Source organism: Scyliorhinus canicula, chromosome 8 (genome assembly GCF_902713615.1).
Source record: "Scyliorhinus canicula chromosome 8, sScyCan1.1, whole genome shotgun sequence".
Taxonomy (NCBI): domain Eukaryota; kingdom Metazoa; phylum Chordata; class Chondrichthyes; order Carcharhiniformes; family Scyliorhinidae; genus Scyliorhinus; species Scyliorhinus canicula.
The window spans coordinates 103682691-103700957 of record NC_052153.1 but is presented as its reverse complement, the minus strand read 5'-3'; the positions used below and the strand labels follow the sequence as shown (position 1 = coordinate 103700957).

General features: G+C 53.0%; 1 protein-coding gene across 5 annotated transcripts in view; it reads left to right on the top strand.

Annotated features, from left to right (window-relative positions):
• The window catches only part of LOC119970423 (synuclein, alpha interacting protein), a 210131-nt gene that overhangs the window by 92302 nt on the left and 99562 nt on the right, over positions 1-18267 (top strand). For all 5 annotated transcript variants that reach the window (XM_038805022.1, XM_038805017.1, XM_038805020.1 and 2 more), the window contains exon 5: positions 2529-2601. In XM_038805022.1, coding sequence (XP_038660950.1) covers positions 2529-2601 — 73 coding nt within the window. The remainder of the gene's footprint in view (positions 1-2528; positions 2602-18267) is intronic.

Sequence of the window (18267 nt, the reverse complement as noted above, 5' to 3'; positions counted from 1 at the left end):
CTAATTCTTCACAGGACTGATCACCTAATAATCCAAGCCCTCGGATGCAATACAGAATGGTACGGAATAAACTGTGTTCTTCACTAGCACACTCGGGTCACAAGTACCATAACATTTAATGCTTGAACCATTATAATAGCTCAGAGATATTGTGATTTCTTCTAATCGGCTGAATTATTATTCAGGAGAATTATTGATATTGCAAAGTTGAAACAAAGTGCTATTTCATTTTAGTTTTCACCTACCTTATATTATGGGCCAGGGTTTAAGAAAACTCCAAAGTATATCATGGAATTTACCTGACCTACAACTTTTAATAGATTTTGGTTACGAGGAGCACAGAGTCCTACTTTCCAGGTGTTAAGCAACAGAGACCTAAAGTATTTTTAAACAAAACAATGTTTATTCCATGAATTCTGTTAACATTTTATAAACACATAGTAACCATCTTATCAACTACCAACACAAATACTCCCAAAGATACAGTACTCAATCGGTAACCTTAATAACGTTTCCAACAACATCTATAAGCCAAACCCCTTGTCCTACAAAACAGTAGGTTTGAATTCCTTACACAAAACAGGTATTACTTTGAAGTAATCAAGTGGTCTGGTGACATTCTTTAGCATGCAGAGAGAGACCAAAAATACACCTGGGCGGGATTCTCTAAAAATGGGGCTATGTCTCCGCACCGGCGTGAAAACTGGCGGCAACGACTCCGGCATCAACGGCCTCTGAAAGTGAGGAATTCTCACGTTTCTAGGGGGTGAGTTTGCCGCCGGAGTTGCCCCCACCCCCGCTCCATCCGGCGGGGAATGCCTGCGTGAGTCCGCGCATGCGCGGAATGGCCGGCGTATTTCCGCGCATGTGCGGAACGGCCAGCGTATTTCCGCGCATGCGCGGGAGTTCTCTTCACACTGGCTCCCGGGCAATATGGCTGAGCCCTACAGGGGCCCGGCGCCAAGTAAAGTAGGCCCCGGTCGAGGGTCAGGCCACTGTGGGGGGCGCCCCCAAAGGGTTGGATCCCACCCCCCCCCCCCCCCCCCCTCCAGGACGGCCACCTCACACTCACCTTCCAGGTCCTGCCGTGTGGGAGGTGAGTAATGCTGGCGGGGCTGGGCCAAACGCCTCAGCCCATTGGGACCCGGAGAATTGCCGGGGGGAGGGGGGGGGCTGCCAATGGCCCCTGACCAGCGTGACGGCGATCCCGCCGGCACCCTAAAAACGGCGCCGGAGAATGGGGAAGCCAGACTCGGGCAGCGGGATACGATTCTCGTGCCCCCCCGCCCCGGGGATTCTCTGGCCCGCTGTCAGATCAGAGAATCCCGGCCTCTTTGTTTGAATGCAGCTCCCAACTAAAAATGAAAACAGAGTAGCTTCCAGCTCAGAATGAAAGTGAAAGACAGAATCACAGCCCAGCTCCACCCACACAATGACATTACTGCAGCCATTTGATAAAACACACTTTTCTTAAAAGGGCCCTCACATGACACTTATAAGACTGAACAGATGGTTGGTAAACTGGTTCCTTGTATTATTATATTCACTGAAACATCAACAGATACTCTGTTTTGTAACTTGAATGGATATAGGTTTGTAATACATGGGGAGAGAAGATCCAATTCAAGAAATAAATCAGACTCCATTCTCAGGTAGACCGACCTTGGAAACATCCATGCAGTAATTTAAGAATTAGTCCACATGCATCTCTAATCCACAAACGTTAATTTCTTATTCAGGGTCCAAAAATTCCATCAGGCCCTCAGCCAAGCTGAAGTATAAGGTGGCACCGGGGAGTGATTTGTAATCTTAAAGGCTGTCCCAGTGATGTGGCAGGGGTGAAAAGATGATTGGGAGGGATTCAAACATGGGAGTTTTGGACATGCTGAACGTAGATTTTGGAGATATTGGCCGGAACGTTCGGGCCATGCATGCCAGCAGGATTTTTGATCCTGCCATCGGCGTACCCCTGCCGCAGGTTTACTGATGGCGAGGGACGCAACAGGAAATCCAGGTGATAACGGCAAGATCAGAAGATTTCGCAGGACCAGAAGGGCCGCTTCCCAGTTGCGTGGTAAATCCCGCCCATAGGTAACTTCAGCCAACTCGGGTGAGTTTTGTAGATAGTTTGGATGTTTGACAAACACAAACTCTGAAGCGTGATGGACAATTCTCAAGCATTTTTGATATTAATCCACTCGGAAGGTGATGCTGGGTCAGCATGTTCAGAGAATTTGACAATGCTGCTCCTATAGTTTCTCATTCTTGGTAAATTATATAAAAAATTGAATGGTTTTGTTTCATATTTTTATTTTCAGTGGTGATGAACTATGATTTACTGCAGAACATTTCTGCCTTTCAATCTTTAAATGGAATGTGGAAAAGCAAAATTTTATATTCTGGATATCTGGCATACACTCTGCTTACAATGTACAGGACTTCTCACTTACTCTTGCAGCTAGGAGAAGAAAGGTGGTGCATATAATATATGTCCCTCTAATTTTTCTCCCCATTTTATGTCTCTCTAGTTTGGAAGCTCTTCAGCAAAAGCCCTTCCTGAACTATACAAGAGATCGGATATGCAAAATGAAGGCCGAATAGGTATTTCATATAATTGTTTTTGTATCTTTGACTTTGTTAGTTTGTATTGTGTGTATGTCGTTGATTGGAATTAAAAACTAATTCGGTAAAATATGTTAATTCCGTGTGATGCCGCAAAAGTAAATAAATATTTGTGTTCACAATTCTGACAAGACATTAATCTGTCTTGCTGAGTGATTGTGAAGAAAATAAGAGACAAAGGGTTTGAAAACAGTGCGAGCCTGCTGGTACAAATGTGGCACACGGAACAACTCCATCTCGGTGACAGTTTAGACCTGTGGCACACAAAATCTGGGGCCTCATTTAATTCAATACCAATGAGCTAAGGGTGCCTCCTGCATTGGAATGGTATTTACATTTTGGGTTAATTCTTCGTTAGCCTCCAAAGAGATGTTATTTGTAAGGGTTCAGCAATGGTCACCATGACTGCTATGGAACCTGAAACAGCATGCTGCCGGCTTCCACATTCAATTTTGAAAAATAAAGTTACTTTTCAGTGGCAGTCTCCAATGATCCCTTTAAGTTTGTGGGTTTGACTTGATTATCCTGAAAGCGGCAGGCCTACTGCTGGTTGCATTTGAGACCGCTATTATCAGGAAGGGATCCAGAAGGAGAGATTAGCACCACCCCCCCCCCCCCTCCATACACACACACACCATCCCATAAACACCTCCCATGCGAAAAGAGGTCTCACTCTAGACATGTGGGGCGGGATTCTTCGGGAGTTGGCGGTGCGGGCAGAAACGGCGCAGTGGAGTGGCGGGGGTCTCACTCTAGACATGTGGGGCGGGATTCTTCGGGAGTTGGCGGTGCGGGCAGAAACGGCGCAGTGGAGTGGCGGGAAGCACTCCGGCATCAGGCCGCCCCAAAGGTGCGGAATCCTCTGCACCTTCATGGGCTAGGACGGCGCTGGAGTGGTTTGCGCCCTTCCGCTGGCGTGGAAGGCCTTTGGCGCCGCGCCAGCCGGGGCCGAAGGGACTCCCCCGGCTGGCGCGGGTCCATGCATGTGCGGGAGCATCGGCGTCTGCTGACCTCATCCCCGCGCATGCGCAGGGGGGTTCACCTTCACGCCGGCCATTGTGAAGGGCTACATGGTCGGCGCGTAGGAATGGCGTGTCCCCATGGCACAGGCTTGCCCACGCATTGGTGGGCGCCGACCGCGGGCCAGGCTACCATGGAGGCAGCTCCTAGGGCCAGATAGCCCCCCCACGCCGCCAGGTCGCGCTGGTAAGGGGCCACCCCAATTTACGCCGGTGGGACCGGCATAGAACGGACGGGACTTCGGCCTATCGCGGGCCCACCAAATCTCCGGCCCCGGAGAATTCAGCAGCCGGAGGGGGCGGGATTTATAAGACTGTGAGGAAAGAATACCTTCCTCCAGCAGTGATTTCACAAAGTAATTGGAATATGGGGTGGGATTCTCAATTGCCCGACACCGATATCGTAATCGGCGATCGGACGTAGAATCCCTTCCAACGCCCATGGGCGCGTTTCTCCGCTGCCCACGCCGGTTGGGAGAATAGCGGGAGGGCCCCCCGCCCCCCCTCGCCCGACCCACGTCACGAATCGCCGCTCGCCGTTTTTTACGGCGAATGGCGATTCTCTGCGGCCGATGGGCCGAGCGGCCGGGCCTTTATGCCCGTTTTTTCACAGCAGCAAACACACCTGCTCGCTGCCGTCGTAAAAACGGGCGCTGGATGTCCGTTTGGGGCATCCAGAGGCCCGTTTGGGGCGGGAGCACCACCGTTGTGCTTGGGAGGGGACAGGCCCGCGATTGGTGCCCACCGATCGTCGGGCCTGCGTCCAAAAGGGACGCACTATTTCCCCTCCGCCACCCGACAAGATCAAGTCGCCACATCTTGTCGGGCGGCGGTGGAGAAATGCGGAACCGCGCATGCTCGGGTTCCGTCAATGGCATGATGACGTCACCCGCGCATGCGCGGGTTGGAGCCGGCCGCGCGTCATCTTGGCGCGCGGCCTTAACGACGGTCGTTAAGGCCTCGACGCCGTGATTCCCGGGGTCCTAGCCCCGATAGGGAGGGGGAGAATCGGGTCCCGGGAACGGGCGTGAAGGCTGCCGTGAAACACGGCCGGTTTCACGGCAGCCGTTACGACCCTTCGCATTTGCGGAGAATCTCGCCCCATATCTTTAATAAAATTAATTTAGAGTACCCAATTCATTTTTTCCAATTAAGGGGCAATTTAGCATGGTCAATCCACCTACCCTGCACATCTTTGGGCTGTGGGGGTGAAACCCACGCCAATACGGGTAGAATGTGCAACCTCCAACAATGCCCATATCTTGGGCGGTGCCGGTTTGATGCTGGTTTTCAAGTCTCCGCCCCTTCTGAAATGGCGCCATTGCGTTCTGCGCCGCACGCTGTTGGAACGGCATTGGCGCGATATCGAAAGGCACACGCCTGCACATCGGTGGCCGCCGACCGCGGGCCAGGCTCCGCCCTCAATGGCCCGGGTTCCCGACCATGCGGTTGACATGTAGTCTGAGTGATCGGGATCCCGGCATGACGACCGCGGACTGTGTCCAGCGCTACCATAGTCGGCCGGGAGCCGTGCTGCTGGCTGGGTGGACTTCCGCGAAGGCGGGGGATTGCCAAGGGGTGGCCTGAGGGGCCGTATTTGGCAGGTCGGGTGCACACACGACTGGCACCATGCTGTATGGTGTGGCCGCTGCAGGTTGCCGACGTGCACATGCGCAGCTATGAATCCGGCCATTCTTCGGCGGTTATTGGTGTGGAAGCCGGGAGTTTCACCCAGCGCCGCTGCTCGCCCCTCACCGGTCCCAGAATCGGTGAGGGTTCGGCACCGATTTTGGAGTCGTAAAATGCTCAGGAATTCTCCGTGTCAGCCGGCACTTAGCTGCTGAAACGTAGAATCCAGCCCCAGTATTTTAAAACCAACTTTATTACTACAGTAGTCCCCCGTTATACCGCGCTCCGCAATACCGCGGTTCGCGATATACCGCGGGGGGGCTGATGGACCCCAACTGTCAGTTGTGTCAATTTCAGCGGCCGGCTCACTTTGATCCGGAGAGGGAAGCTGCTCTCACTGAAACAATCAGCCGGCCGCTGAAATTGACACTGCCCGCTGCTCTCTCCCTCCAATCCAACTTTTAAGTTTTAATGTTTCTGATTGGAGGGAGAGAGCAGCCGGCAGTGTCAATTTCAGCGGCCAGCTGATTGTTTCAGTGAGAGAGCAGCTTCCCTCTCTGGATCAAAGTGAGCCGTCCGCTGAAATTGACACTGCCTGCTGCTCTCTCCCTCCAATCGGAAACATTAAAACTTAAAAGTTGGATTAGAGGGAGAGAGCAGCAGGCAGTGTCAATTTCAGCGGCCGGCTCACTTTGATCCAGGGAGGGAAGCTGCTCTCACTGAAACAATCAGCTGGCCGCTGAAATTGACACTGCCGAGGGGGGGGCGGGTGTTGGGGAGGGGGAGAAGGGGGGGGGGGGGGGATGAAGAGGGGGGGCGGGTGTTTGGGGGGAGAAGAGGAGGGGGCGTGTGTTTGGGGGGGGTGTTTGGGGGGTAAAGGGTGGGGAGAAGAGGGGGGGCGGGTGTTGGAGGGATAAGAGGGGGGGGCGGGTGTGTGGGGGGGGGAAGAGGGGGGGGGGGGGGTTGGGGGGGAGAGGGGGGGGGGTTGTGGGAGGGGGGGGGGTGTTGGGGGGGGAGGGGGGGGGGCGGGGTTGGGGTGGGAGAGAGGGGGGGCGGGTGTTGGGGGGGAGAGGAGGGGGGCGGGTGTTGGGGGGGGAGAGGAGGGGGGGCGGGCGTTGGGGGGGGGGAGGAGGGGGGCGGGCGTTGGGGGGGGAGAGGAGGGGGCGGGCGTTGGGGGGGGGAGAGGAGGGGGGCGGGCGTTGGGGGGGGAGAGGAGGGGGGGCGGGCGTTGGGGAGGGGGGCGGGCGTTGGGGGGGGAGAGGAGGGGGGCGGGCGTTGGGGGGGGAGAGGAGGGGGGGCGGGCGTTGGGGGGGGAGAGGAGGGGGGGCGGGCGTTGGGGGGGGAGAGGAGGGGGGGCGGGCGTTGGGGGGAGAGGAGGGGGGGCGGGCGTTGGGGGGGAGAGGAGGGGGGGCGGGTGTTGGGGGGGAGAGGAGGGGGGGCGGGTGTGGGGGAGACCCCCCCCTGCGGGTGTGGGGGAGACCCCCCCCTGCGGGTGTGGGGGAGACCCCCCCTGCGGGTGTGGGGGAGACCCCCCCCTGCGGGTGTGGGGGAGACCCCGCGCCTGCGGGTGTGGGGGAGACCCCCCCCTGCGGGTGTGGGGGAGACCCCCCCCCTGCGGGTGTGGGGGAGACCCCCCCCCTGCGGGTGTGGGGGAGACCCCCCCCTGCGGGTGTGGGGGAGACCCCCCCTGCGGGTGTTGGGGGAGACCCCCCCTGCGGGTGTTGGGGGAGACCCCCCCTGCGGGTGTTGGGGGAGACCCCCCCTGCGGGTGTTGGGGGAGACCCCCCCTGCGGGTGTTGGGGGGACCCCCCTGCGGGTGTTGGGGGACGGGGGAGGAGAGGGGGGGGGAGAGGGGGCGAGCCGGAGGGTGTGGGGGGGAGAGGGGGCGAGCTGGACGCTGTGGGGGAGAGGGGGCAAGCCGGAGGAAAAAAAAAAGAAATTGACACTGCCGGCTGCTCTCTCCCTCCAATCAGAAACATTAAAACTTAAAAGTTGGATTGGAGGGAGAGAGCAGCGGGCAGTGTCAATTTCAGCGGCCGGCTGATTTCAGTGAGAACAGCTTCCTTCTCCGGATCAAAGTGAGCCGGCCGCTGAAATTTTAATTGGATCCACGATGGGGGTTTTAAATTTATTTAAAAATCTATGCTAGCGCTTCCCATTGTGAGTCTACGGGGGTCTGACCTCTCCCGCCGCCCCCCCGTAGACTCACAATGGGAAGCGCTAGCATAGATTTTTAAATAAATTTAAAACCCCCATCATGGATATCCGCGGCTCGGTTACAACGCGGGTTGGGGTCTTGGACCCCAACACCCGCGTTATAAAGGGGGACTACTGTAGTACTGTACAGGATTGAAGTATCTTTAACATCAGGCCAGAGAATAGCTCACAATTATCCTGCAAACAATGCTACTCAATACAGTGATTACAATATCCTTAACTCTTATCTTTATTCCCAATCAAACAACAGGAAATGCCATCTCAACTCTCAGTATACTTTAAGTACCATTAGCACATAGGAACGCCTGCTGTACAGAGATGTTCTTTGAGAAAGAGAGATCTTGTGCCACTGCTTTAAAGAAAAGCTCTGACTCCTGTCAGAACCCTGCAGAAACTCTGGCTGTATTTCTTCAGAAACTATTTCAGCTGGTTTGTTCACCTTTCCAACCACACTGCTCTTTTGTCCTCAGACATATCTTTTAACAGAGCTGCAGAGAGCAAACTGCTTGACTTCTGTTTACAGCTTCATCTCACTCATAACTGAACTGTTTTCCTGCAAAATGCCTGATACCTTAGGTCCATCAGTAACAACATCATTTTACCAAGCTGAAATTAATTAACTCCTCAGGGAATCCCTCGTAATCCAAACAAAACTGCATTAGCCCAAGCCTTTGATGATGGCTGAATGGCATCCCTGACTCCCAAAACCTTTTGTTGTCTTTCGAACTAAGGATTTCTTTTTAAAACATGATTGTAGCAATCAAGTATTAACTCAGGCTTTTAACCTTTACTGCAAATTCCTACACTCATCACAGCTTGTGTACTCTTTCTGCACCAAGAGCACTTACAGATCAATAGACTTTCAATCATTTTGATTAAAAAAAAGAAAGGGAAGTGATATCTATTTTTAACAAGCATACAAAAAGTTATGGGCCTCACGGTAGCATGGTGGTTAGCATCAATGCTTCACAGCTCCAGGGTCCCAGGTTCGATTCCCGGCTGGGTCACTGTCTGTGTGGAGTCTGCACGTCCTCCCCGTGTGTGCGTGGGTTTCCTCCGGGTGCTCCGGTTTCCTCCCACAGTCCAAAGATGTGCGGGTTAGGTGGATTGGCCATGCTAAATTGCCCGTAGTGTAAGGTTAATGGAGGGATTGTTGGGTTACGGGGTTACGTGGGTTTAAGTGGGGTGATCATGGCTCGGCACAACATTGAGGGCCGAAGGGCCTGTTCTGTGCTGTACTGTTCTATGTTCTATCTATGTTCTATTACCATTGCCTCAAAAGTCACTTTCCCATGATCAGTGCACTCTCCCCACACCACCACTCTGATAACCCAAGACATGCAGTCACTAATTCCTTGGACCCAGTTCACTGAGAGAATGTTCCCTGCCAACTCACCACCCTTTCACTGAAGCACATTATCATCCTTCAAATCTCCCATTCCACACTGGCGCTCTTCACCCTATTCCCTCTGTCATTTCCTCGCGGATTCTGGCCGGGATTCTCCCTTCTGGGGACGAAATCCCCACGCCAGCGGGAAAACCGGCGCTAACCACTCCGGTGTCAATAGCCCCCGAAAGTGAGGAATTCTCCGCATTTTCGGGGGCTAGGTGGACGCCGGAGGGGTTGGCGCCGCTCCAGCCAGCGGCAAAGGGCCAGCGTGAGTTTGCGCATGCGCGGAACGGCCGGCGTGATTCCACGCATGCGCAGACCTGCCGGCGTATTTTCGCGCATGCGCGGAGGGTTCTCTTCCCCACGCCGGACTCTGGGCAATATGGCGGAGCCCTACAGGGGCCCGGCGCGGAAGAAAGAAGTGCCCACACGGAACAAGCTGCCCACAAATCGGTAGGCCCCAATCGCGGGGCAGGCCACCATGGCCCACCCCCCCACCCACGGGGGTCGGATCCCCCCCCCCCCCACGCCCCGTGAGGACTGCCCACGCATACTCACCTGCCGGTGCATGAGTATTGTGATTCATGCCGGTGGGACTGACCAAACATGGACGGCCGCATGGCCCGTCGGGGCCCAGGGAATCGCCGGGGGTGGGTGAACGCTGCCGACGGCCCCCGACCGTAGTGGCGGGAATCCCACCCCCGTCCGAAAATGGCGCCGGAGAATACGGCAGCCGGCAGCGGGGCGGGATTCGCGCCTCCCCCGGGGATTCGCAGACCCAGCGGGGGCACCGGAGAATCCCGCCCATTGTCTCTGACGTATACAAAATTGGGGGAAGGGTTGAACTATTTCTCATTCGTCGCCTGATGATTGAACTTGTTTGGGTTTTTTGGGAGGGCTTTCTAGAGCAGATTTGCCTGCTGCCCCGATGTATTTTGAACCCTGCCCACGTCTACCCAGTCCCCTCAGTTTAACTGCTATATGCTCCCTGTCAAACAAATGCGCATGTCCTCTTCTCTGCCGCTCAGTTCAAGCTAGTACTCCCTTTTGGGTGCTGTTTTCTCCCAGTGCCTAACATCTGTCTCTCTCTTTCATTGTAAATAAGTGGCGCTGTCCTTTATCAATCCAAATCACTGCTCCTGGCACCTGCCGTTTTTCGCTCTTCCCTCTATATTCCAGATTGTTTCTACCTGAATGCTGCTGTTGCTTGAAAATCAGGCACTTGAATGCTAAAAGAGTGAGTTTTTGTTTTCTCATGAAATTTCAATTATTACATTGAGTGGTTGGAAATGCTTCCATTAGCAATGTTGAGTGGAGGGATGCTCAGTCCACAATCATCTGAGCAAATGCAAACATGTCGATTGTGCTGCCAAAATGCATTGTTATATCCAGTGCTAATAGTTGATTTGATTCACAGAATCATGAAATCATATCTCAGTGTAGGAAGATCATTTGGGCCGTCATTCCTCTACCAACTCCGTGGAGGAGATGTCTAGTCAGCACAGCTCCTTCCCCATAGTTCTACAATTGTTTTCCTTTTCAAAGAGACAACTGAATTTGATTGTGGTTGTTGAAGATGAATCATCTCAGCTCTTGGACATACCTGCAGGAGTTCCCCCGAGTTAGATTCAACCATGTCCAGCTACTTCATTAATGACCTTCCTTCCATTATAAGGTCAGAAGTGGGGTGTTCGCTGATCATTGCACAATGTTCGGTTCCCTTCACGACTCTTTGGATACTGAAGCCATTGGTGCCCATATTCAACAAGGTACAGCATTGTTTTGGCTTGGGTCGATAAATTGCAGTTACATTCATGGCACCCAAGTACCAGGCAATGACCACCTCTAACAGGAAAGAATTCAGCCATCTCTCCATGGCATTCAATAGCATTGCTGAATCTCTCAATTGATTACCTTCACGACCACTACTATCTAGAGGTACAGTAAGAAGTCTTACAACACCAGGTTGCGACAATCACCAGGCATTGAAACAAACCTGTTGGACTTTAACCTGGTGTTATAAGACTTCCTACTGTGCTTACCCCAGTCCAACGCTGGCATCTCCACATCATGACTATCTAGAGGGACAAGAGTGTGTTTTCAATGAGCCTCACTCCCTCAACTGTCACACAATAGCCACTTTCCCACAGTTGCCCCTGTAAACTCCACCTGAAGGAAGCTCTTTGACCCTTCGGAGCCTCAGTGGTTCGTATATCCCCACCCATGGGTGAGGAGTGAGGGAAATAGTGGACCAGCTTCCTCATGGGGGAACAAGACGCTTTCCCATGACATTCCTTGAACCGGGTGACTGATGTGCGAATTCACTGTAACGCCTTGCGTTATAGTCACATTTGTGCCACTTCTCTGTTATGTTGATGTGAGTACGAACCTTGGTGTTTAATGCTTGGGGGGCGAGGCTTCCAACTATTTTGATATTTTTTAGCTCACCCATGCCTTCCACAGGATGATTTTTATTGAAACTATCCACCTTGGTGGGATTCGAGCCAGGGAACCCAGCACATTTGTGGATTATTAGATTAGCAACCCATACCGCTCGCCCACAGGAGGTAAAAATTGGGCACACTTGAGCATCACAATGCTGACTAAATTGTTACAATTGACTCCTCAAGGACCGGTCAGGGAACTGATTAACTACCTGGCTTCCCCTTGGCGTAGGCGAGGCACATCTGATGCATTGGAGACTGAAATTAGCATGTCAGCTTCAGCCTTAAAGGGTGTCCTCATTCCCCCAACTCTTAAGGGCTGCAAATTAAATAAACCGCCCAGTTTGAACAGCAAGCCACCCATACACGAATCCCAGACAGCCTGGCCTCCATAACCAGCAGCCTTGAACTTCTATACATCTCATGCCCTCTGGCATCACAGTGTTGCCTGGGTGTGGGGGCTCATTTTCACTGCAGTCTTCCTCTTACCTGTGTGAGGATCTTCAGGTCTCATGAGGGTTGAAAACATCGCTTGTCAGAGTTCCCCATTCTGCTCATGCAGCCTGGCACCTCATAGAACCTCATGAATGAATCTCACAATCACCCCGCCCACTCACTTTGCAGCTGCCACTCTGGAAGGGCAATCACTCACATGTGATATCGCCATGAGCCCAGCAAGGAGGACACTGGAAGTACTGCCTGTGGAGAGGCTGAATAGACTCGGACTGTTTTCATTAGAAAGATGGAGATTGAGGGGTGACCTGATAGAGGTATACAATATTATGAGGGCATGGATAGAGTGGATGGGCAGGCACTCTTTCCCAGGGTGGAGGGGGTCAGTCACCAGGGGACATAAGTTTATGGTCCGTAGGGCAAAGTGTAGAGGACATGCGCGAGGCAGGTTATTTTTGCAGAGGATGGTGAGTGCCTGGAACGCATTGCCAGGGGAGGGTGTGGAAGCCGATACATTAACGTTGTTCAAAAGCACATGGATAGGATGGGTATGGAGGGATTTATACATAAATGATCTGGAGGAAGGTATAGGTGGTCTGATTAGCAAGTTTGCAGATGATACTAAGATTGGTGGAGTTGCAGATAGCGAGGAGGACTGTCCGAGAATACAGCAAAATATTGATGGATTGGAGAGTTGGGCAGAGAAATGGCAGATGGAGTTCAATCCAGGCAAATTCGAGGTAATGCATTTTGGAAGATCTAATTCAAGAGCCGACTCTGCGGTCAATGAAAGAGTCCTGGGGAAAATTGATGTGCAGAGAGATCTGGGAGTTCAGGTCGATTGTACCCTGAAGGTGGCAACGCAGGTTGATAGAGTGGTCAAGAAGGCATACAGCATGCTTGTCTTCATCGGACGGGGTATTGAGTACAAGAGTCGGCAGGTCATGTTACAGTTGGATAGGACATTGGTTTGGCCACATTTGGAATACTGCGTGCAGTTCTGGTCGCCACATTACCAGAAGGATGTGGATGCTTTAGAGAGGGAGCAGAGGAGGTTCACCAGGATGTTGCCTGGTATGGAGGGTGCTAGCTATGAAGAAAGGGTGAGTAGATTAGGATTGTTTTCGTTGGAAAGACAGAGGTTGAGGGGGGACCTGATTAAGGTCTACAAAATTGAGAGGTATGGACAGGATGGATAGCAACAAGCTTTTTCCAAGAGTGGGGGTGTCAATTACAAGGGGTCACGATTTCAAGGTGAGAGGGGGAAAGTTTAAGGGAGATGTGTGTGGAACGTTTTTTACGCAGAGGGTGGTGGGTGCCTGGAACGCTTTGCCAGCCGAGGTGGTAGAGGCGGGCACGATGGCATCATTTAAGATGCATCTGGACAGATATATGAACGGGCGGGGAACAGAGGGAAGTAGATCCTTGGAAAATAGGCAACAGGTTTAGATAAAGGATCTGGATCGGCGCAGGCTGGGAGGGCCGAAGGGCCTGTTCCTGTGCTGTAATTTTCTTTGTTCTTTGTAATTAAATGAGGTTCCTGGCCTTCTGTGGCGGGATTTTCATTATGCAACTCGCAAGGTGCTTCGAAAATTAGAAGGCACTTTCTCGCCGGTGAGTTTCCGGATTCTCGCCATATTTTCTGCCTACGTCACTGTTCTTCTTGACGATTAACGTCGGCCCAAAATTCCACAGTCTGTGTTGTTGAAACATCTGGTAGGATGTCAATTTGCACATCCTCTTTTCTTTTAAAATGTATTTTGATACAAACATGTATCAAAACAAGTTACAGCAAATAAATACCCTGGGAAACATACATCCCAACGATACAGACTGTACAGATGTTTTCCTCTTTTTCACCCCCACTCCCCTGCGACGAACAGCTTTTCAAACACGGTCACAAACATACCCCACCTTTTCTCAAACCCCTTTACTGAGCTCCTTAACTCATACTTTATCCTCTCTAACCGCAGGATGTCGTACAGGTCACACAACTAAGCCGCTAACCCCGGTGGCGATGCAGACCGCCACTCCAGCAAAATTCGCCGGCGTGCAATCAGAGAGACATTGGCCCTCCTCCTCTCCATGAGCTCCGGCTTCTCTGCAACTCCAAATATTGCCACCAAAGGGTCTGGGTCCACCTCCTCCTCCACTACCCTGGCTAAATCCGCGAACATTCCCGCCCAGAATCTTCCCAATTTTTTGCAACCCCAAAACATGTGCGTGTGATTCACTGGCCCCGGCCCACACCTCTTACACTCATATGCTACCCCCTGAAAGAATCCACTCACTCTCGCTCGAGTCACCCTGTGCACCACCTTAATTTATATCAGGCTCATCCTTGCACAAGAGGAAGTCCCGTTTACCCTACGCGGTGCCTCACTCCATACTCCCCAATTGATCTCCCCTCCTAACTCCGCTTCCCATTTCTCCTTGAGCTTCACCACCTGCTCACCACCTTGCTCCCCCAGCCACTTGTATCCCCAATTCCTCCCTCTCCTTCCACATCCAGAGCAGCAGGGTCTATCCCAGCCTACTAGGGAACCCCTCCAGACCTTTCGCGCAAAGTCCCAAACCTCAGATACCTGAACTCACTCACTCCCCCTCGGCAGCTCTACCCTCTCCCTTAGCTCCTCCAGACTGGCGAACCATTCCTCCAAATACAAATCCCTCACTTTGACCAGCCCCACTTCCCTCCACCTCCTGTATACACTATCCATTCCTCCCCGGCTCAAACACATGATTTGTCGGTGTTTGCACCGACATCCCTTCCACCCTAAAATGCCTCCTCCGCTGATTCCATCTCTTCACTGTGGACTGCATCACCGGGCTCCCTGAATACCTACTCAGAGCCATTGGCAACGCTGCTGTCACCATAGCCCTCAAACTAGATCCCTGACAAGATTCCTCCTCCATCCTAACCACTCCACCCCTTCTCCTTCCCACCACTGCTGCACCTTGTCCACGTTCGCCACCCAATAATAATGAAGCAAGTTCAGCAACGCCAACCCCCCCCTGCTGCCTCTGCCTCTGTAGCAGGGTCCTTCCCACCCTCGGCACCTTCCCCGCCCATACAAAGTCAGAAATGATCGTGTCCACTTTCCGAAAAAAGGTCTTTGGTATAAAGATCGGGAGAGCCTGAAAGATGAACAAGAACCTTGGCAGAATATCAATTTTCACCACTTGGACCCTCCCCGCCAATGTTAAGTGCAGTGTATCCCACCTCTTAAGATCCTCCCTAGCCTCCTCTACCAGCTTTGTTAAGTTCCACTTATGGAGCCCCGTCCATCCCCTTGCTACCTGAATCTACCTGAATCCCTAAATACCTAAATCTATCCCTCGCTACCGTAAATGGCATCCCTCCTAAATTAACCCGCTGTCCCAGCTCATTCACCGGGAATGCCTCGCTTTTCCCTACATTCAGTTTGTACCCCGAGAACCCTCCAAACCTCCCAGAAGGCCCATAGTCCTTCTCATACTGTCCAAAGAGGCCATCAGCATAAAGCGCATCTTGCACATTCTCAATGATTAACATTATCCACATTGCAAGGCATTTTGGAAAAACAATAAGAAGTTAGGTGAAGATATATTAGGGATCAGATACTAGAGTGGTCTTTTCTCATGCTAAAAAAAAGTGCTCTGATTAATGCTTGATGTGACCATCAATTCACTCGAAACACGATTGGAAGTATACTGTCATTTTAATAGTCTTACAACTGAGCCTGCCTGCGACCAGAAGAACTGAGGGCAGGCTCACACGGCTGCAGCACTTTATACTTCTGGTAGTGGGAGAGGCCATGGGCGGAGCTGAGGGTAGAGCCCTGTACAAGCTCCTCATCTCCCCCTATGGGCAGAGCCGCGCAACGGCTCACAGACAGGGCCCACACAGACACAATACCATACAATACAGTGTGAATTACATTCACCCCCTGTAAAAAAAAAAAAAAATCAGGTCCGGCGGGGGTGACGGGTCTACAGGTTGAGCCGGTCCGGTGGCCGCGTCGTCCTTTGGGATCGGCGGAGGACCGGGGTTGCAGCCTCTTCAGATGGCTGGGTGGTGACGGTCGGTGTGGGTATGGGTGTGGACTCCGGGGGTGTTTCGGTCCGAGCTCCGTTCCTGACCGGTGCGACGGGTGAGGGGGGGGTGCAGGAAATCTATAGGCACGGGGCATGGGCAGGAAACCTATAGGCGCAGGGGCGTGGGGGGTTGGGTGGGATGTAGTGTGAGGGGTACCTCGGTGGTGGTGATAGTGGTGGATCCTTTAGGCGCTAGGTCCCGGAGGGAAACGGTATCCTGACGGCCGTCGGGGTATTCAATAAAGGCGTAGTGTGGGTTCGAATGCCGCAGTAGTACACTCTACTAGGGGGTCCGTTTTGTGCGTACGGATGTGCTTCCGGAGGAGAACTGGGCCCGGTGTCCTCAACCAAGATGGGAGCGAAGCCCCTGTGGTAGTGCCCCTAGGGAAAACAAATAATCGTTCGTGAGGGGTCTGGTTGGTGGCGGTGCACAGAAGGAACCTAACTGCATGGGGCGCGTCGGGGAGGACCTCCTGCCAATGGGAGGTCGGGAGATTCCTGGACCGTAGGGTCAGTAGGATTGTCTTCCAGACCGTCGCGTTCTCCCTCTCCACCTGCCCGTTCCCCCTGGGGTTGTAGCTGGTAGTCCTGCTCGAGGCGATGCCCTTATTGAGCAGGTACTGACGCAGCTCGTCGCTCATGAAGGACGAACCCCTGTCGCTGTGTACGTAGCTGGGGAAACCGAACAGGGTGAAGATACTGTGCAGGGCTCTGATGACTGTATGGGAGGTCATATCGGGGCACGGGATGGCAAAGGGGAAGCGGGAGAATTCGTTTATGACGTTGAGAAAGTACACGGGTGAAATTCTCCGGTGACCGCTGCGATGCCCGGGACCCGGCGCCAAAAACGGCGCCGATGACTCCGGCGTCGGGCCCCGCGAAACATCGCGTATTCTCCAGGCCCGAATGGGCCAACAGCGGCGTTACGCCATTCACGTTGGCGTCACCCGCTGACGTCAGGCGACGTAATCAACGCCTCCCGGCGTGACTACACAAAAGAGGCTCAACCCACCGGCACCCGCATTCTGTGATCTCTCTCTCTCTCTCTCTCTCTCTCTCTCTCTCTCCCCCCCAACCCACCGGCACCCACACTCTGTGATCTCTCTCTCTCCATCAGCTCTGGTTGACGCCGTTAAATACCTGTTGTGATTAACGCCGACGTGACCCGTGGCCACGTCGGCGGGACTTCGGCCCATTTGGGCAGGAGAATAATGGCAGCACAGAAACCCGTAGCCTCTCGCTGGCCCCCGCCATTCTCCGAGGCACGCCAACTTTTTGCGGGTGGGAGAATTCTGGACATGGTGGGAATTTCGGCGGCACCGGGCGATACTCCGACCCTGCTGGGGGTCGGAGAATTTTGCCCCACATTTCGATTGGTCGAGGGGAGTGTCCCTTTGAAATCGATGCTCAGGCGTGCAAAGGGCCGGGATGCCTTTACCAGGTGGGCCTTGTCTGGTCTATAGAAGTGCGGTTTGCACTCCTTGCAGATCGGGCAATCCGTGGTGATGGCTTTTACCTCCTCGGTGGAGAAAGGCAGATTTCGAGCTTTGACGTAGTGGGCGAGCCGGGTGACCCCCGGGTGGCAGGGGTCATTGTGGATAGCCTTCAGGCGGTCGTCTTGCGTGCTGGCGCATGTGCCACGGGACAGGGCATCTGGGGGCTCGTTGAGCTTCCCCGGTCGATATATGCTGTCATAATTATAGGTGGAGAGTTTGATCCTCCACCGCAAGATTTTAGCGTTTTTTATTTTGCCCCTTTGCGAGTTGTCGAACATGAAGGCAACCGACCTTTGGTCGGTGATGAGGGTAAACCTCCTACCTGCGAGGTAGTGCCTCCAGTGCCGTACGACTTCCACAATGGCTTGAGCTTCTTTTTCAACTGAGGAGTGTCGAAGTTCCGAAGCGGAGAGGGTCCAGGAGAAGAAGGCGACTGGTCTCCCTGCCTGGTTCAGAGTGGCGGCGAGATCGACTTTCTGTCGAAGGTTTAAGAATAATAATCTGATAGTTGCAAAATCTTCACTATCTTTCTCAGAGAGGCAAAATAAATTTTTAATTCATGGAATTATTCCTCTTCAAAATCAGAAATTTGTGTACTGCCATGTGCCGACTAAACACAATGTTGCTATTCTGAAGTTCTGCAAACACCAATTTGATTCTTCGTTAATTCCTTCACTTAGCATTTGTTTTCATATTCTGATCCCCAGAAATTAGAGTGTTTTAAACACTTGGGACAGGATTTATTGGTGTCAAGTTTAGGGCAGCAGGGTAGCATGGTGGTTAGCATAAATGCTTCACAGCTCCAGGGTCCCAGGTTCGATTCCCGGCTGGGTCACTGTCTGTGTGGAGTCTGCATGTCCTCCCCCTGTGTGCGTGGGTTTCCTCCGGGTGCTCCGGTTTCCTCCCACAGTCCAAAGATG